General features: G+C 38.3%; 1 protein-coding gene across 1 annotated transcript in view; it reads left to right on the top strand.

The window, feature by feature from the left end:
- The first annotated feature begins 16,202 nt into the window (after nucleotides 1-16,202).
- The window catches only part of LOC124161590, a 32,364-nt gene continuing 26,494 nt past the window's right edge, over nucleotides 16,203-22,072 (top strand). Inside the window, exons 1-2 of the mRNA XM_046537971.1 lie at nucleotides 16,203-16,215; nucleotides 20,001-20,518. Of these exons, the coding sequence (XP_046393927.1) occupies nucleotides 16,203-16,215; nucleotides 20,001-20,518 (531 nt within the window). The remainder of the gene's footprint in view (nucleotides 16,216-20,000; nucleotides 20,519-22,072) is intronic.

Genomic DNA, 22,072 nt, shown 5'->3' with positions numbered 1-22,072 from the left:
ATTTGGATGTAATTTTAAGTTATAGAAGTGGCTTCGGGATGTTGATGCATCAACATCCCGAACTATTCAGTACTGAAGTACTATAGTACTATTCAGTACTAAAAATGGTGATTCAAAATATTGTAGCAGCAATTCTTTTGAAAATTCTTGCATTTTAGTTGTCTTTTTTGTATTAATTCATTCGGTAAACGTGTGGTTAAAGAAGAAACTAGGAATAAGCTGCCAAGTTTATAGGATCGAATATTGCTTCTTAGCTTGCCCTATGGCGTATTACACGTCGGCTTTCATCATTTCAAATTATCTTATGCTATAGTTTAAAACAATAAAAATATCAGGCATAAAAATATTTACTATATTTACGAGCCTAGTAATTTGATTTCTCATGCAGAAATACCAAAAATTGGAAATGATTTGACCTAATAAGTACATGGTATTTTATTATTTATTAATTTTAGGTGTGTGAGCTTCACATAGCACCTTGTGATATCATAAAATAATCTGTGGCCTTGGACGAGAAGACGAGGAGAAAATTCTTGCTGAATTGGAGGTGCCCAGATTGGAGGAAGGTACCATTGCTTCACTGTTACCTGTCGCCAAGAAGACAGACATTGTGGCAGAAGTGACATATTTGTGGATGTGGATTTGATTTGTGCAAGTTGGTGCAGTGATAGTGGACGTTCATCGGAGAAAGTATTGACGATAGTTTGTATGTATCGACCAGTCCTCTTTTAAATAATTTTCTATTCGAAAGAGAATAAGAGTAATTGTTTCGCTAAATTAGATGTGGGATAGAAGAGAAAATTGGAAATATTATTGTGGTTGACAATAGAAAATACATAATATATGTATTGTATTTCTGTGGGTTTTTTCTTTCCTGCCTCTTTAAAATTTCTTGCGGTGGTGACTTCATGCAAAGTAGGTAAGTATAAAATCGGAGGTGTGATCTAAGAGATAACATGTTTTATTTTACAAGTGTTTATGCTGGTGATTTGGCAGGACTTTCATATTTTTAATAGGGTGATACATTTACTGCAGTGACCTAGGGACTTTTACTCATCCCAAATAATTTTTCAAATACTTTAGCGCCTGATATGGGTAAGTTTTAGTAGCTGAGACTGAACTATACGTTAATTTTTCCTTGCATTTTGATGAATTCGATCATACAAATAGCAGATGTGTCAGCAATCCTGTTTCATCGGCAATTTTTATTTAAAAATTTTATTTCGTCAGGCTTTAGGGTAAGCTTTTTAATGCTCGTGGGCTATGTGATGTCTTATTTAGTGTCAAAATTAATAAGAATTTACTCTCATTAACATCTCAAGGTTTCCAAGTAAGTACGAGCCACTTAACAATGCTGGATGCTGGGGGTGCGTGAATTAGCCATGAGAATCTCATTTTTCGCAGAGTTATTTAAGTGGCCGAGTAAGTTTTGTAAGTTCTCAATGGGTAGATAATACTATATCATGAATTCTAATTACCATGAAAAACTCACAACCGACAAAACTTTGTCGGTCGTGAGTCTTTCATGGTAATTAGAATTCATGATATGGTGTTATTTACCTATTGAGAACTTACAATTCATAATGATTCGTATCAAGGTTCTCGCTACGGTCGGTAGCTATCGATTGTGTTGCGTTCGATACATTTTTCGATCGTGCGAGTTACGATATATCTAATGTCGACCTAATCGATTGAGATTAGCCTGAGTGCCGTGTTCCTGCGCGCTTCGTATCCAATCGTACGTGCTTAGTAGCGGACATTCACATGCTGCGTACGCGCTTCGTCGACAGCCCGCGAACGGAAATTATCCATTGACGAAAAGCGACGAAGCGGCATAGTATCCCCTTAGTCAATGGGTACTATGTACATACGAATTAGATACGGAGGGTTCTGTGCCGTCTGGGGTGTGTACGAAGTCGCAGTCAAAATTGTGTTGTTTAAAGCGGTGAATTTTTAAGGCCTCGTTACACGGTACATTAACACGTACGGGTTAATTTCTATGTATGAACGCGTGAATGAACACGAAAATGTACCGTGTAACCACCCAACTTGTGCGAATGTATGAACGGAAAATACAACCCCCACACAGCACAAATATATCCATTGGATATCCAATGGATATCCGTGTTGGTTGCCATGACATCCACTGGATATCCATAGATTTATCTAATGGATTGCAATGGATATCCAGATGTCCTCTATCTGGATACACCATGGATATGCATTAGACATCCATTGGATATCCAGTGGAGATCCATTGAGAATGTTGTGGATATGTCGTGGATTTTCAGTGGATATCCAAATGTTCTCTATCTGGATAGGCCATAGACATACATTAGACATCCAGTGGATACTCTTCTAGGATCCTGTGGACACCCAGCTAGCACATTATAAGTCATTGAGATAAGGTGAAAGGAAGAAATAAGGAAGTCGCTTCTCAAGTAAGCTTGTTATGGGTTTCTTACGGCCAGGGCGACAAACATCCAGAGTAATGGCAAAATGGATGCCAAACTTTCAGCACTTCCGTAGATGCTGTTATTATCCCATCGTAACAGAGTGTTAATTAAGGCCTTTATGCATTAAAACAATGTTTTTATTATTGGCGCTTCTATATTATGAGGAGAAATAACATCATACCGCCATAATTTGAAAATCATTCACATTTATGAACTGATAGCTTAACGAAGGTCGTAAGAAAAACACAATTTCACAAGAATACCAACGTAGAATAATATAAAAATGCTGGATGGAGCATCTAATATACGTATTGTAGTCGTCGGGTTATCAAACCATAATTTAAAATTCATAAATGTTAAAATGTATGGACCTTGAATAAATTCAGTTTTTCATGCACATGCCAAACAAGTTTTTTTTACATAATTGGATATTTAGTTAGTAACTACACCACCTTCTCTCAACAACTGCCGTGGTGCAGTGGTTAGCGAGTAGTACTTTGGTTCCGAGGGTCGCACGTTCGGTTCCATCCTGATGATATTTTTTTTTTCTTTCCGCCGCATGGATAGAGTACTTGTACTATGCTTTATATCTTCACTAGCCGGTCGCTTGCAGTTATTAATTTTTTTCTATTTACGGGAAAATCTGTTATCAGTTGTTCAGCCCTTCTAAAAACTCGCTAAATTTCCCCAATAGCCTTTAAATTCATGTCAAGATGAGCCGCGTAGCATGTGTAGTACGCTGTTCAGCCGCCTTTGGCGCTCCAACAGAAGTGACTTACATTGCCTGAGGATATTTGACGGCATTCCTTACCTAAACGCCCCTAACGTCTTACCCTTGCCTTATATAAGTCCCTTAGCTTACGATAAGCTGCTTATCAATTTTTTCCGTAAGAAAACCATAAGAAACGGTTAACTCACTTACTTTGTGCTATCTGGGCATTCATTTGATAACCAGTGGATATCCACGATAATTAGGTATTCAGTGAATATTCATTTCAAATCCTCTTGAATTCTAAGGGATATCCAGCGTTTAGGGAAAACCTAGGAGCTCCCCAAAAATGTGCATGCTACCTACAGGATATTGAGTCCCAGACGGCACAGGAAGTTTTCGTACCTGAATACGAGGGTGGACCATCAAGATACAAAAATCGCGCTTAGGAAGTTACTAAAAAGGTTTTGTTTCTTTATTTCCTTTAATGACGAAAAAGATGCAAGAGGACTGGCGAATTCATATGCATCGATAAAACTGTATTCGGTCTGGGACTATTTTCTTTCGCGGGTGGTGCCATCGTGCCATATCCACCTAGAAAGATCACATGCCTTCACGAGCTGGCACAAGCCGTTGGAGATCGCATCGTTTACGTCAAGTCTCACCACATTTCAGGGATTTTTGTGGTTAAGTTTGTGCAAAATAGAGTGTCTGGTAATGGTGAAGTTTCCCTTATTCTTTAATTTCATTCACTGGGCTTCAGAAACGTGTTTGTGCCCAGACGGCACAGAACCCTCGGTATCTAATTCGTATGTACATAGTACCCATTGACTACCGGCATACTATGCCGCTCCGTCGCTTTTCGTCAATGGATAATTTCCATTCGCGGCCTGTCGACGAAGCGCGTACGCAGCATGTGAATGTCCGCTATGAAGCACGTACGATAGGATACGAAGCGCGAAGGAACACAGCACTCAGGCTAATCTCAATCGATTGGGTCGAAAATTAGATATATCGTAACTCGCACGATCGAAAAATGTATCGAACGCAACACAATCGATACCTACCGACCGTAGCGAGAACCTTAATACGAATCATTATGAATTGTAAGTTCTCAACAGGTAAATAATACTACATCATGGTATTTAGAATTCATGATACAGTATTATTTACCTATTGAGAACTTACAAAACTTATTCGGCCACTTAAATAACTGCGAAAAATGAGATTTTCAAGGCTAATTCACGCATCCCCAGCATCCAGCATTCTTAAGTGGCTCGTACTTACTTGGAAACCTTGAGATGTTAATAAGAGTAAATTCTTATTAATTTTGACACTAAATAAGACATCACATAGCCCACGAGCATTAAAAAGCTTACCCTAAAGCCTGACGAAATAAAATTTTTAAATAAAAATTGCCGATGAAACAGGATTGCTGACACATCTGCTATTTGTATGATCGAATTCATCAAAATGCAAGGAAAAATTAACGTATAGTTCAGTCTCAGCTACTAAAACTTACCCATATCAGGCGCTAAAGTATTTGAAAAATTATTTGGGATGAGTAAAAGTCCCTAGGTCACTGCAGTAAATGTATCACCCTATTAAAAATATGAAAGTCCTGCCAAATCACCAGCATAAACACTTGTAAAATAAAACATGGTATCTCTTAGATCACACCTCCGATTTTATACTTACTGTGCATGAAGTCACCACCACAAGAAATTTTAAAGAGGCAGGAAAGAAAAAACCCACAGAAATACAATACATATATTATGTATTTTCTATTGTCAACCACAATAATATTTCCAATTTTCTCTTCTATCTCTATTTTCTCTATTTTTGAGGCCTGCCCCAACAACACACATTTGGATATACATATGTATTTATATTGTATTTTCATGGGTCACATACATATGTTTTTTTGTTATGTATTACACATGTGATACATATGTATTATTGAATGTATTTCCTTTGTATTCATACATATGTACAAGTGGTACGTGTTACACGATAAATACATTTGTATTTTTGTGTATTTTTTAAATTTGAGTACTTATGTAAATGTGGTCAAAAATACACAAAAAATACAAATGTATTTATCGTGTAACACGTACCACTTTTACATATGTATGAATACAGAGGAAATACATATGTAAATGTGGTCAAAAATACACAAAATATACATTATGTATATTTCCTGTAATGTTTGAGGGGTGGATTTTCGTGGCCTCTTGTGAAATGTTCATAAACATTTTTTCCAGAAATAATATGTTCACAACAAACGCCAGATTTCCTTATTTTAATGATCATTCATCCATTCGAATTTATACCCAGAAAGCTTAAAAATAAATCATATACTGGTCGATGTGAGCAAGGGTAGTAAAGATGGCGGCCATATTTTTGTTAATTTGTAAATGCACGCGAAATACAGACGTATTACATATGTCAAATTCAGTTTCCATCCGCGAAATATACACATGAAAAAATGGTTCACATTACATGAAAAATACAAAAAATAGTTCTTGCACAGAGCAAAAGTAAAAGCGAAGTTTAATTTTTTAAGCAATATTTTAATATAACTGTTTTAAAAAAAAATTCTCAATTCTGCGCCTCCACTGCCGCAATAAGCTAGGGAAGTGAGTGGGAGTGATACAGTTATAATCTCGTTAACAGTTAAGCTCGGCATTTCGTTCGAGACTATCAGAGACAACAAGAACGTGCTGTAGGAGGAGCTCCGGCATCTATGCTAATAACCAAAAGGAAATCCGTACTTAACTAGCTACTGATGTAAAGTTAATTTTATATTTGTTTGTATTATTATACGTATTGGAAGAATTGACAAAGTGTTTTAATCCTCGATAACCGGTGCGTGTGGATTGTGTGCTCAACCCGAAGCTATGTTTTGCTGGAAATCTGCTTCAATCCCGCACGTTATTGCGATTCGTGCAAGCCAACTCCAACAGTTTCCTGTCACTGGATAATTAAGGTAAGGTATGATTTATCTTTTATTGTGGGTGAAATGATTGATATCACTGTAAACCATGCAAGTAGTTCTCCAGTGTTTCACGAAAGTATTTTCGTACGCGTATTCTTCAATATTTTGACTAAAGATGTGCTACTACACGATTAAAACCTTCTATTTATCAGTAATTTGGCAAAATTACGTCGCAATTATATTGTACGCCTACATAGACTACATTAATTATGTTATTTGAGTATCTTTGGATACAACTATTGGCGCAATGTGTTGACCATGGGCGCAATGGGTTACAATTTTTTCTGCTCTTAAAAGGAATATTTTCGTTCACGTGTGAGTTGTTTTCTCGCTGTTTATTACCACAACCTACGGTATTGTAGTTCTTGCATTCCTAGTTACCCTATGCTTTAGTTATAACATCTTTGACCGTAGACTTATCAGCGTAGCCTTGTCACTAATAGATTCCCCGAAGTTCCGAACCGTTTTGCCCGCTACTTCTAATTATTTTACGAACAAGAAGTATTGGTCGTGTAATATCGGTACCCTGAAAGCAAAATGTAATATTTCTTTCATCTTGAAATGCAGCCAATCAAGGTGCATGTCGTCATTATTATTAACACAAGATAAATACGTAACTTTCATGCGAAAGTTTGTCATTATATGTAAGAAAAAGGTGCTTACGGGCCAAATTAATTAATTATAATTTTCTTTTCATGCTCTTTCGCGCATACCCAGCAGGAGACGATGTAAATAGCTTGGCCTGGACAAGAGGAGAATGGATTACGGAAAAAACGACGAAGCAAAGCCAGAAGACCAGGTGGAATTGTTAATACCGAGGTAATGTTTTAGGGAAAAATTATTTTTATCCATAATTGAGAGGTTTCTTAAAGTTAAGCCTGAAATCATCGGTTGTATGAAATTTATTGTTTGAAAATTTGATATCACAAGTTTGTCTTTTTTCTGTGTGAATAATCCGCTACTAAATCATGGTACTAATATATTAGTATCATGTACTAAATAAGCATACCAATGGATACACTTTTTCCTAGTTAATTTATTTAAAGGTAGTCATATGATCTTTTCTCATATTTCTCATTCTTCTTAAGAGAAAGGCTATTAATTTTGTAAAATGAAAGCATATCCCCAAAATATCTGATTTCTCAAAGGACAAGGTCAAATCTGTGCTAGCTGGGACCTCGACATAATTGGTAAATGAAAAATTTTAAAACTTAGGTCTGGAATCCCCTAACAACACCGGATATCCTACGGATATCCGTTTCAGGTCCGCTATGTCCTATCTAGGTCCGCCGGCAATCAGGATATCCGTCGGATCTCCCACGGATATCCGAAGCCGGATGATCCGAAAAATGTCCGAATGGGATGATCATAGGATATTCTGTTACAGAGCTATAATAACAATAATATACTATTGTTACCATTATTGCATTCAGATTTGCACAATACCAATGCAGTTGTACCATATTCATTGAAGAAAACTAAATGAATACAAATAACAACTCTGACTGCAAAAAAATATTCGAGTTAACATTTGAAGTTTTTCCTGCAATTTTTGGTTTTCGCTCATTTTTAATACGGGTTTTCTGTCGAATGCAAGCATATAGCAATGCAAGCAGAATATCCGTTTCAGGTCCGCTATGTCCTATCTAGGTCTGCCGGCAATCAGGATATCCGTCGGATCTCCCACGGATATCCGAAGTCGGATGATCCGAAAAATGTCCGAATGGGATGATCATAGGATATTCTGTTACAGAGCTTTAATAACAATAATATACAATTGTAACCATTATTGCATTCAGATTTGCACAATACCAATGCAGTTACAGCAAATTCATTGATGAAAACTAACTGAATACAAATAGCAACTCTGAATGCAAAAATTATTCGAATTGGCATTCGAAGTTTTTCCTGCAAGTTTTGGTTTTCGCTCATTATTAATATGGGTTTTCTGTCGAATAAAAGCACCTATAGTTTGGAATTGGTGATTATAGCATTTACAAATTTCCTCCACAATGATAATTATTATATTTTTCGTTGGAACCATTATATTACGTACTTATCTAATAATAACAGATTAAAAATCGTATTTCTATTCTAGCGAAACTAAAATCTGCTCTAGAAATATTTGCCCTTACATTTGATAAAACAAATAATGCACTGTTAAAAAATCTTTGGGACTACGAACCTCCGCTGAAACCAAAACACCGCCTCCCCAGATGTGCCCTCAACCCTTCTCATATCCCTATCCCCTAATTCCCTGTCTTATTATGCCATGACTCTTTTAATCTGTAAAACGTGATAAACTAATCTGCCTGCATTATTAATAAACGAACCCCCCAGGAGACAGCTGCAAAGCTGGGAACTGCGGAAAACAACAACGAGAAATATACTTGGACTTGGAAAATCGTATTTCGAAACTTGCGCCATAACGACCGGCGGCCATCTTATATAACATGTGACTTACAGCGCCCACAGCCATCGCCACTAACGTTGTGTTCGGTTGTGTACACATTCGTAGGTACTTACTGTAATTTTGACTTTGTGAATTTAGCTGTGGTGTAAAATCTTATTTTACAAGCAAATTTACGTTGACGTACGCCATGGAAGAGGAAAATGATCCCTTTTTTGCAGTGGATACTGGCAAAAAGGGATTAGAAGAATACAGTTAGTCAGCATTGACCAATCTACTGTTTATTGACCATTTAAATGTAAGGAAACGGAAAATGTTTCTCTATTCGATAGTAAACCAACGAACCTGTGTGTATCTAGCCTTTCAGGACTAATTTATTTCTCAGGGTAATTAATATTTTGTATGATCTTTGCGTGATAAAATACAATCCATTCAGACCGATTAAGTTTAAATATCAGTTCTCGCAGTAGAATCCATTTTTTAGCTGTTCTTTATGGCATTTAAGTATTATTCTCTATCTCAATGAACTCGTATATGAAGGGTTTTTCTCACAAATGAATAACTATTGAGAATATGTCGAAGAATTATAGTAATTAATGAGCAGTTCAGGACATAGCCATCAATTAACTCTCTCCGATCATTATCATTTAGGTATTGATTTGTGTCTTTAGTAAAATATTCGCTAATGCCTTACAGTTAGGAGAGGATGCAGAAAAATACATCTTCTGGAAAATGACGTGAGGTCCTCCGTGGATAAAAACAACAGTGTGAATGCCGGGATCAGAACATTCCAGTCTCTCCAGACCGCCCCGTAACTAGGAAGAGAATAATTCTATAGCTACTGCAGGAGCATGAAGAGCCCAAGGAGGTGCAAATGTACCATGTAATCCCCGGAAATGGTAACGAGGAGGTTGATGAAGATAATTCGCATCTATTGATCCACATTCTTCCTGAAGGCATGTTTACACTGTACATTAACTCGTAGGAGTCATTGTCTAAATGTATGAATGCATCAATTTACTAGAAAATGCACCATGTTATAGGCACCCAACTTGTGTGAAGTTGTGTGCCTAACCATTGCGTGTTAAAAAAGTTAACGTTGGAATAGAAATACTTTGTCATTCCTCTTACTCAGGTGTTTATTATTTCGTTGTTTATCTCATTTTAGACTATTGTGCATTCCGTGAAAATAATCTACAAAGTATTGCTCTGCTCACATGTTTTCGCACTGTATTTACTTAGTCATAAGTGTTTTGGAGTTCAGAGATTAAGTGAATTCATTGGTCTTATCTATATGGACAGTTTATTTTGTGCCAATGTAAGCATGAAATTTGTTTCCATGTTATAACTTATGTATGTTTAATAATTTTGTCTTTTAAAGCAATGCATGTTGTATTTGTTCACAGAGAAGTGCCATTTTTGTTAATTTTATAAGCTTAAATTTATATGATGAATCAAACGATTGTTTTATCTGGTTCTTGTCAATATTCAACTGTAACCAAGTGGTAATCATTCTTAACTATTGTTTGCTACAATTTTTCATTAAGGACACTTTACAAGGTTGAATTTATTCATTGATACGGAAAGGCAAACCCAGAAATTGTATCATCTCAGGTTTATTAGTAGGCATAGTTGGAAGTTTGGGTATATAGATTTTACCTATAAACAATGCCATTGTTGATGTGATTCTTCAAACTATTGAAATCTCATAGCATAAGATGTTACGATCTTCCTTGGAAATCATTTTTCTGAACTTTCAGGGTATGACCTGTTCCATTCGAATTCTTGGATTCACTAAATTTAAATTGATCCAATTCCTAAGAGGTAACATTGATTTTGAAAGTCAGTTTGCTTGAATGCAATAACTCAAATCATGTAAAAAGGCCTTACAAATGACAAAATAAGAAAGATTAAATAGTTTTTAATGCAATTTTGTTTCTTTATATTTAATCAGTAGTCATTAGTTAAAGCATTAATCATTCGAATGAAGGAATCTATTTGGTGTATATTCTTGTAACAATATGCAAAAAATGGTATTAATATCCGGAAGGGGACGTCCTATGGATATCGGATTTTGGGACATGCGGATGGGCCACGGATATCTGAAGGAAATCCGGCGATATCCGTCGGATATCCATAAGTCCCAAAATCCGATATCCATAGGACGTCCGCTGCCGGATATTAATACAATTTTTTGCATATTGTTGCAAGAATGTCGAATTTGGGACATGAAGACTCCTTCCACCTTGATAAGGTTGTCTATCATGTGCAGGATTCTTTTTGGTGTATATTCTTGCAACAATATGCAAAAAATTGTATTAATATCCGGCAGCGGACGTCCTATGGATATCGGATTTTGGGACATATGGATATCCGACGGATGTCCGACGGATATCGCCGGATTTCCTTCGGATATCCGTGGCCCATCCGCAACGTCCGCCTTGGATATCCGACGGACATCCGTCGGATGTCCATGTGTTGTTAGGGTCTAGCAGAGAAGCCAAACTTTCATTTGCATTCAGAATACAGAATTAGTACTAAAATTACAGACTTCACAGAATACTGACTGCCTATATGAATTGAAAAAATAAAAATTGAAAGGCCTTGAGCTCCTATTCAGATCTTACAAAAAGATATATTTTTGCACGACTTTTAAACTTGACTTCTTCTTTTCTCCTTTCAGGAAGTGGCTGATGGTGCAGAGTTGGTTTCCTGAATTCAGGTTTCATCTTGTGCAATGGGCTACAACGCTTGTTCCGTGTTAACATTTTTTTCTATTTTCCAACTCAAACCATTGTTTGTACTTGATTTATCTTCGTGCCATTTTTAAATCTAAGTTTCACCTCCTGTTTGCTGGCCCTTAATGCTTGTTAGCAATATTCATGGCCACACATGTTCTTTGTGTGAATTATTTTATTTTTCTCTTTGAATAAATGTTTTATTATCTGTATGTTGTGGTTTCCTTATATTTATTCATCCATTTGATCCATATTGATATTAAGTGGATGTGGGTCAGAAAATTAATATGTATAATTCATGTACGAGGGCCTGCAGATACATATGTATATTACATGTAAGGGTATTCAGATTTCCAATTTGTAATTAATACGCACGTATTCATACATCCTGAAGGACTTTTTAGCCACTTTTACGTGAAATATACAGACGTAATACGATTATATTCCATCTTATACATATGTATATTTCATGTATGGGTATTCAGATTTCCAATTTGTAATACGCATGTATACATACATCCATAGGGACTTTTGAACCACTTTTACGTGAAACATACTGATGTAATACGATCGTATTCCATCTTATACATATGTATTTAGTCACGTATTTTTTGTGTATTATTGATGTGATACAGATGCAATACAAATACCGTGTTATCTGGGTGGTTACACGGTACATTAACACGTACCTACAAGTTAATGTACTTTTGCGTGAATGATTTTGGTGGACCGGAACGGAATATGTACGAATGCATGAACCAAATTAGAACAGGCGTTCTATTTTCCGTTCATACATTCGCACAAGTTGGGTGGTTACACGGTACATTTTCGTGTTCATTCACGCGTTCATACATAGAAATTAACCCGTACGTGTTAATGTACCGTGTAACGAGGCCTTAAAAATTCACCGCTTAAAACAACACAATTTTGACTGCGACTTCGTACACACGTCAGATAATGCGATTACTTGCCCCGTGTAAATGGCTTTTCAAGATTGTCTTAGGTTAACTTTGCTCGCGAGAGAGAAAGGTTTGCCAAGCAAATCTGGAATGCGGAGCGAAAGTAGTCTTCGAAATCTTGAGTTACTTTCAAATGCTCCGCCACCTGCTCTCCACGTGACGTCATGCGCAGAACGGTCTCATTTTCGTCCTCGGGAACGACCTACCTGATAAATTAGTATCACGAGTAAAATGAAAACGTAAAGTTAAAAATATTAATTTTATTTCAATGACATGTATTAATTTGTTGAAATAAAGCTCTGTTCCTGCTTTATAATTTTTACGTTACACCTTGTTCGTCAAAACCGGCAGTGATTGCTGTATATTGTTTGCTCGATCATCACTTGGGTCATAGATAGAATGTAAACATTTGTATTTAGCGCCAACCAGAAATATCCGATTCTGCCCCTTAATATTTGGATGTTAGGCAATATTTTTAACCCCAAAATTGCATACGGCATTTTGTCTGTTGCTTGTTTTTATCAGGATTTACAGTAAGTTCACAGTATTATTCATATTATTAAATGGTGTACCACCAAGAAGAAATAAGTTTCTGCAATTTTTCACGTATGATAATAATTACCTTCAATTTTGCTCATGAATTTTCGGAAGATCTGCAAAATGTGTAAATAAGTTGATTCTGACTTTCGGCTGGACTAGGCCGGAGGAAATACGGGTTATATAGAGATATTTATTGTTACTGTTCGGCACGTCATTACTATGAGTCATTTGCAGATAACGAGTGACATTAAAGGCCGTTGGAGCTGTCGTGTCTAGCTTTTTATCTCTGTATGCATGTGCTTTGTGCTTCGGGAGGTTTTTATTGGGTTTGTGCCCGACAGGCTGGCTGTCTAAGGTAAGAATTCAGCATGTAACCCTGAGATAGGTTATGGATGTTTTCTATTTATGTATGATTTCTGTCGGGCTACGACTCAAATAAAATTTAACCAAATTCGCGAATGTAAATCTCCTTACTTGATGATTGACATCCCTCGAACTTGGTCTTGTATTTGTTTACTAATGCTCCATGGAACAGCTGCATCAAGTTGACATGACAATTTGTGATGTAAAAAAATCTTCGATATCTTGTATTTTAGAGGAACAGAACTCGTCTGTTACTGTTATCGCATCATCTTCCTTTAAGTGTCGTTAAACGGTTTAAGTATGCACTACGTACAATACCACAGAGTGTGACAATACCACAATACTATGTGCATCGCTGAGATGCCCTCTAGTTTTCTGTCAACATGGTGAATCCAGTGTTCTCCCCAAACATGCGATGACAGTCTACGTCCACCTTGCCAGCAAATGCATGGCATCATTGTTTCAGTGGTGTTTGGCTGGGGATCTTTGTTAAAAAAGATAATATCCTATTAAGAAAAGAATCGTATTCGCCTTACGAACTCTTTGATTTTTGTGATGTTTTAATTTTCTTTTATTTCACGTCTATTTTGCAAAGGAATTTATTTGTAGCCTAGTTGAAGTAAGGTACAGCCACTACCATTTAATTAGTTGAAGTAATTATAAATCGTGGAACACCCGATGCCTTTTTGCTTCATTTTTTACGGTTATTTGTGCTTCAGTTTTCTTGTTGTTGTTTGGTTTTCTTTTCAGTAATGATAATAAATGTTAAATTATCTGTTGCTTTTGAGCTTTCTAAGAAATTTAGTATAAGACTTTGAAAAGACATGATCCTGGGGTTGTTGGTTTCAGTCCCATCTTAAGGCCTGGTTACACGATACATTAAGTATGGGTTAATGCCTCAGGTGCATCTTTCTCCGTTAAGGTAACAAACGGCAAAAATAAACCACTAATGCCAACAAACTTAAATGCACCTGATGGTTGTCAGCGTGGGTGTAATGTGAAGGTGCTAAATTTACACAAAAAATTGAAGACTATGATAGAAAACAAAAGGTTGAGTGATGATGTGGCGATCAGACCCCCAACTGTGTTGAGAAGGAAATCTTTGATTCGAAAGAAGTCCACTTTTCTAGTGCAGACTTACCTTTCCATCGCCAGTGCCGGAAGATTTTCTCCCAAAGTATAGCTCAGGGAAAAATTTTTGCTTTGCAACTGCTTTGGAACCCTTTTGAAACTGCTTTGGAACACCAAAATCTGCATTGGAACTGCTGTGAAACTCATTTTTACTCATTTGTACCAAAAATTAGAAATATTAAGACGTTTGTAACTCATTCGTGATCCCCTTTGGAACTCCTTTGTACAGAGTGTGTTCGTTTGGAACTGCTTTCTACTCATTTGGAACTACTTTTGAACGATTCGGCAGGATTTCCAGACGTCATCATTCGTATTGTAACTGCTGTGTACGGAGAAAATTCATTTGGAACTCCCTTTGAACGAGATGACAGGATTTCCGGGCGTCATCATTCGTATTGTAACTGTTGTGTACTGAGAAGATTCATGTATAACGGCTTTCCATACGTTTGTAATTCTTTGTGAACAAATCCACGCGATTTATATACGTCATCATTTGTTTTGGAACTGTCTTCTACGCGCCAACATACCATGGCCAGGTTCAGTCTGATACGTTTGGTCGAGAAAACGAAAATTCTTTAATATATGCAATAAAAATGCATAAGTGGTTTAAGAAATAATCGCAAGTCAGTTAATAGAAACGGAACTCCCAAATAATCACTCGAATTAGTTTAAAAATTATTCTATTTTCCTTGTGGCTTAAATCGTATTTTTGGGTCCGATTTGAAATGCGACAAGATTATCTTCACTACGTACCGAGAATTTTGGTTGCGTATAATAAAGGTATTCAATAACAAATTCATAGCGCTCGCGTTTTTTTGCGTTTCCAAGTATATTATTATCGTAAAAATTCAATGTCTATACTTTCAAAGTATACGTCGCAATTATAAATATTGCGAATTTTACGGCATTTTTGCAACCTTTTCTTTCATTGCTTTCGTTCTTTGATATTACCGGAAAAGTAGTATTTTCCATAGATTAATATACATAAAACCATAGAGTAAGTATATAATATACTTACTCTATGATAAAACATACCGATGTATTAATTGTCTTCGCGATCCCTAGGAAATGGTTTATGTCCATATTTGGATCCGTATTTTAGGGCTGAATTTTTTCGCCATGAATCCCTCCTTCGAAAATATATTTCTATGTCGAGGTTGACAAGTTCGATTACCCGGAAAGGCCTTTTTTCGCATTTCCCATTGCATTTTCAGATATTTAACATGACGGTTTTCAAGAAAAAATTTCTAGAAACGAAGGCATTCCACTCAAAAATGGACACTGAATGATCCACATCAACCACGTAAGATCGGAATTAAGCTCTCGATAAGGACTTTCTTGACCACCAAAGTGACTTACCCCTCACTACGCAATAGGAAAACATGAACCTTGTGTTAAGTTTGTCGAGCATGAAGGTCTTTCGTTAATGACTAATGCTTTTCAAAACAATGGAGCTATTGCGAAATGGCGGCACTGCCGCACTTCAATTCGTAATACTCATTTTGCCTAAATATCCGAATCAGACTAAAATAAACTTCAATAAAATTGAGTACGCCATCTTGAACTGCTACAAAGCAGGTGGCATGGTGTACAAATGAGTTCCAAATGGGTGTCCACCTGGTACAAATCAGTTTCAAAACGGATGAACGAGTGGTACAAACGAGTTCCAAATTTAAATCCAAATGAGTCCCATAGCAGTTTCCAATGGGAATCCAAGGCAGTTCAAAATGTGTTACAAATGAGTTGATGACATGGTAGGATGCTATGACGTCATGAACTGCTGTGTACCGTGTTTCAATTCCACAGTAGTTCAAAAGCACATACAAATCAGTGGTACAAAGCAGATAAATGACAGTTCCAAATGACTTACACATCAGAAATTTTTCCCTGAGAGCCCAATGACTGAGTTTGGTATGTATAAGTATGTGTGTTAATCTAAAGTGAAGCGACCTCAGCGAGGCCCCTTGCAACCCTCGCAAAGTTTGCGTTGAGTGAGTGTGTGTGTGTATCAACTTAAGAAACGTCGGCGTGGTACCTTCAACCCTCGCAAAAGTTTTCTCCGAGTCTAGTGAGTGCATGCAAAGGGTTTCCGGTATAGAGGCTTTGGGATTGGTCACTACTGATAATTGTCACGTTCCCGCAAACCAGCACAGTATTTGTTTTGTACAGCTCACAGGTACCTGTGGCGTAATCCCTACATCACTACCATTGGAGACTATTTTCTTTTAAAAGAATCAGTTTTACACAATTTTCATAGTCTGCTGTCTGGTTGATGATGTAAATTTATATGGCCAATTTGATAATTAGAGTGCCTTCAAGTTTGGAAATACATGACAGAAATTGAATAGAATACCTTGTAAATCCAACCTCCCCCTGCAGAAGATAGTTCGGCTATAAGCACAGAAACGCAATCTACATCTACATAATACCCTGCGAACCACCTCTAGGGTGTTTGGCAGGGGGTGATCAATCACTAGCATGCAGCATGCAATTGGACTCCCACATGTACCCCACACAGTGCAAAAAACGTCACGCATACTAGCAAATTATACTACCATGTGCGGATAGAAATAATAATAAATTTAGAAACATGAATTAAGTTTTACATAGGTTAGAAGGCTATACTACTAGTCATCTAATCTATTTATGAGTTTTATCGCTGCCGTTATAATAACTAATTGATCGTGGAGAAAAAGACATTCTGAATCTGTCTATTCTACCGTCTATCTCTCTTATTTCATTTATATCATCTGATCTTCCGTAGTATGTTGGCGTCCATAAGATATGGTTAACTTCGTCAGAAAAGACACTGCCCTTGAATTTATCTAAAAGGTTTAGTCTATTTTTCAATCTACGGTCTGACAGAGATTCCCATTCGAGTTTATCTAAGAGGTCAGTTACACTGACAAGACTATCGTAATGACCTTTCACAACCTGGCGGCTCTTCTTTGCACGCGTAAGCCTTTTTCATGAGGGTCCCAAAAACTGGCAGCGTATCCTAAATAGGGTCTAACGGGAGAAAAGTAGCTATTTCTCTTACTTTGTCGTCGCACTTTCCTAATATTCTTTCAATAAAACCCATTTTACGATCAGCTTGACCGGTTATTTCCCGAATATGTTTATTCCAGGATAGATCATTATTGAATCTAATTCCTAGATATATCACGGATTCAACTGCCTTTAATTGGGTGCCCCAAATTATATAGCTATGTTGTAGGGAGTGATTCTTCTTCCAGAAATTCATTGATGGCTGAAAATTCATCAAAAACGTGGCTGCGGACCACCGGATGGCCATTTTAGCAAAGTTAACAAAATCGTTATTTTTCATCGCAGAATCACTGTTCAAAGACGTTCTTGATTGCTTGATTGGCAGGAGTGCGATATAAACAATAATCTGTTGATGATCGGATCGATTGATAGATTTTTAAAATGCAGTCGGAGCGGTCACTTTTCGGGAGCGAGACCCCACGCTTGGAGGGTCCAAGATAAGGGCCAGCGAGGGTAAGCTCGTCGAGTAAAGGGCCCCCGATTTGCGACCCTTGGAGGGTGTACCACGGCCATCCTGGAAGTACCTGCTCCATGGCCACACGAAACGCATTTTAACCTTTTGGCCGCATGTGAGGAGAAGGTTTTCGGAGATTGAACGGCAGTGGGTTGGTTGGTTGGTTGACAGGGTTGGTGTTATACATATCAAATCATCCCTAACCATTTCCTGAGTGCTAATTAACTTTTCGTTTACACAATTAAAATACCTCCTCCACGATCATTCCTGTCTCTTCTATATGCCGTAAAATCTCCTGGAAATATCTCGTTTGACTTGATATACTCGCGAAGCCAAGAATCCGTGTCGACCACAATGTTGGGATTACAAGCGTCGACCAATGACTCAAATTCCCTAACCTTATTTTAAATGCTTCGACAATTAACCTGAAAAAGTCTTGTTCAGCCCTTATCTGCATCTTCATAATAGTGTCCACCGCTCGTTTCCATCACTGGTTTCCCGTCTCGCTAAGTAGTCTTGTAGTGTTTTTAAAAAGATTATCCCGAACTTTGGATCCCTTTCTGTCAAGGTGTTCTCCATCTCTAACCAAATGTCTATCCACCACCCAACAATTAGGGTAAACAAAAGTCAAACCTAGTTATGAACACATCCAATCAATTCCATCATTCATCCCGTCGGTTCTCTTGTAATATATGTTCCTTCTACGGAGAATACCACTTATAACGTTATAGCGTAGGTTTCCGCGGCGATGGTTTGATCTCTGCATTTCTTCAGGGTTTTCTTCCGCGTCAGCTTGTTTGTGGACAACAGTTTCGCTGGCTACCCTGCCAGCGTCTTCAGGTCGAAGGTGTCAGCTGTTGGTTTCTGCCTCGCTTATATACTGTAGGCTGAATGGGAGCTGCAATGTGATTGGCTGTCTGCCTGGGCGCTTCTCTCTGATTAGCTCTCTCTTTGATGTGGAGTGAGTCAGGATAAAGTGGAAAAGAGTCATCAAAGAGAGCCAATCAGAGTGAATTTGGTCAATATCTGCATCCTCGTGGCCTTCGTCGTCCTCAGAAACTCTGGTTTCCTCTCTTTCCTTTCCCTTTGCTCGCTGACTTTGTTTGCGTTTGTATTCGTGCCCAGCCGTTTCTCCATTTCCGCTATTGGTGTGACTTCAACCATAGAGTAAGTATATTCTAGAGGGCTCACGACATAGGCGGAAATCGTATCGACAGTTTTAATTCTCAAATAGCTGATAGATGGCCCTGGAGTGGCGAGGAAGAGGCGAGAGAGTCAGCTTTAAAGGTCGTTACCTGTCCCTCGCCTCTCCCCTTTCCTTCCCACCATCCCCTCTTCCTAACTCTCCGTCAGTCTCCCAAGCATCGAAGGAAGGGAAGACGATGTTTGCCTCGGGCTGATTGTGAGAGAAAAAAGGGATTTCTTTCTCGCCTGGCGAGCTGCGTCTTCTACGAATCCTTCCCTCTTCTCTCTGCTTGGCTTTCCCCATTAACCTTAGCGTCTCCAAAAATTGTTCTAGGTGATGATCAACTCCGTTAATATGAACGCTAGAATTCCGTTTAAAATTTGGAACCAATCGGCAGAACATACAGAATGTAATTCCTCGCATTGATTTTCAATAAATGCAACATGAACGTTTTTAGTTATTTTAACTTATAAACAAATAAGTGGCCATGAGCACCTTCCTTGAGTGGGTCACTAAGTGCCGGGATGGGCCGAGATAATCCCCACGCGGACAATAGGAAAGGGTCGGACCTCTCACGCCGAGAGACCTTAATGGCGGTTGGGACCCACTTGGCATGCTTGACCGCGAAATCGTGAAAACACGGCCTTTGGCTTTTTGCTTCGAAAACGTCAAGCCGTGATAATCCGGCCTTCCTTCTTTAGCATCAGAAAATTAAGGCCGTGAAATCACGCCCTGCGTAGGGAAGAGGTTAAGAATCAAATAGCAACACACCATTGGCCACCTAAAACTAAGACTTGAGCTCCCACCAATCAGTGGCGAGTGCTCAGGCAAGTAGCCGCCGAAAAGACAACTCAGAGGAATGACTGAGCGATCACTGAGGGCCGCCCTGAATAGCGGTTGCATTCAGGGGAACTTTAACAGCTTCTGTTTCAGCGACCGCTTCCCCTACCCGAATTCACCCTCTCCTCACTTCATTTGATGCTATTTTGTGAATGTCTCTTTCTTCAGGTATGTGTGACGAGGAGGCGGAGAGGGAACTGGGCCTATCAGGCGGCAAGGAGCAGGAGACCCCCCAAGATGAAGATCCTGAAGATATTTTGGAGAGCCTGAGAGATTTATTCTACGAAGAAGATGAACCAGAGGCTGTGGTATATGGTCCCCTTGGGCACCCCTTCTACACTGTCAGCTGTCCGTTCGTCTGGCCGGATTTACCTTTCATCGATGAGTTTGGTTCTCTCGCGAATGTTTTGGGGTGTGTTTACCTGTCGAAGGAGGGGTTGGAATGGGATATGTTCTGCTATAGCGTTCACTTCGCTTGGGTCAACGCCCGAATGGGAATGCAGCAAGTGGCGCTGGAACAACTGCGAGTTTGCGAGAAAAGGCTGTACGAGAGCGACGATGATTTTTACGTCGATATCATGGACGGATTGACTCATTGCATCCAAGCATCGCGAGCACATGTTTATTTCCTGAAAGGATACGTTGAAATGGCGGATGAAGCAATCGCCAAGGTTTTTCCCCTCGAGGTAAGTCTTGTAATTAAGAGATGCGACCGATGCGCTGTGAGCGACTCACATGCGAAAACTCAATCTGTTTGGTCGATAAGTGAATGGGATGTTGGCTGATTGGCAGTGGAACTTGTGTAGGCAATAATAGGTACACATAAGTTGAGAGCAAATAAATTTTATGACTGTCACCTTCTTACATCACTCGCGCGACTGCACGACCAGTACGACCAGTACCAACTGGTACAACATAAAAAAAAATGAGCGGCGCCTCCCCACGCCTGCCAACCCTGCTGGCTGATAGCCGACACAACATTGAAAACCCCAACACTTCCCCTTGTCGGATATCAGACAAAACGAACATGATTACATCAACAAAAAAATTAATGTGCTTCTCACAAACAGAATTATCTTAGTCCCAACTTGGACACAAAATCCTTAGTTTTAACACCAGTTACAGATTTAGTAAACAAGTCGGCCAAGTTATTGTTACTTTGAACATACTCAAAATACACCTTCCCCTTTTCTACACAATCTCTTACAAAATTGTACTTGACCTCCAAATGTTTTAATTTCTCTGAAGCAATTCTATTTTTACTGAAAGAAATAGCTCCCTGATTATCAGCAAATATTTTACAAGGGGTTCCAGCAAATCTGGATTGTCCCAATTCATCAAGGATTGATGTCAACCACAGTGCCTCCTTCGTCGCCTCACACATTGCAATATACTCTGCTTCGACAGTAGATAATGCTACCACACTTTGTTTACGAGTCTGCCAACAAATTGCAGCTCCAGCAAGCAACACTACATATCCACTGATAGATTTTCTACAATCCTTGTCATTTGCCCAATCAGAATCACAATAAATCTCAATGGGTGCATTTTTCTTTTCATAGTTCAACTTTAAGTCACAGGTATGCTTAAGGTATCTCAATATATGTTTAACATCGTTCCAGTCCTTCTTTGTTGGGTCATTACACTTTTGACTGATTTTAAACACAGCATAACACAAATCAGGTCTGCTAGATCCGGATAGGTACAACAAATTACCAACTGCCTTGCGATACAGATATTGGTCAAATTTATCACTGTCTCTTTCTGATTCTCCCTCTCCATTTACTTCGAGGGGTGACACACGACCTTTGCAATCTGACATACCATATTCACACAGAACTTGTTTTACATAATGGTGTTGATCAATAATTATTTCTATATCATTAGGTCTCACAACATGCAAGGATAACATCTGGTACATATTACCCAATGCTCTGACTTCCAATACACTAGATAATTGTTGTTTGGCCCACTCAACTTTACATTTCTTTCCCCACAATGCCAAATCATCTACATATACTCCTATTATGAGTTTCTTCTCCTCATCACAATACACACATGGATCACTTGTAAGTCTCTTAAGTTTTAGGTCACAGAGTACTTTATCAATATGTTCATACCACTCTCTCCCACTTTGTTTAAGACCATAGATACACTTATTTAGTTTACACACATAATTTTGACCTCCCTCCTCAAAGTATTTCGGTTGTTTCATATATACTTCCTCATGCAATGGACTG

The sequence above is a fragment of the Ischnura elegans genome, chromosome 6, assembly GCF_921293095.1.
Source record: "Ischnura elegans chromosome 6, ioIscEleg1.1, whole genome shotgun sequence".
In the NCBI taxonomy this organism is placed as follows: domain Eukaryota; kingdom Metazoa; phylum Arthropoda; class Insecta; order Odonata; family Coenagrionidae; genus Ischnura; species Ischnura elegans.
Note: the sequence above shows the minus strand (reverse complement) of the source record. Positions and strands in the feature narration are given on the sequence as shown.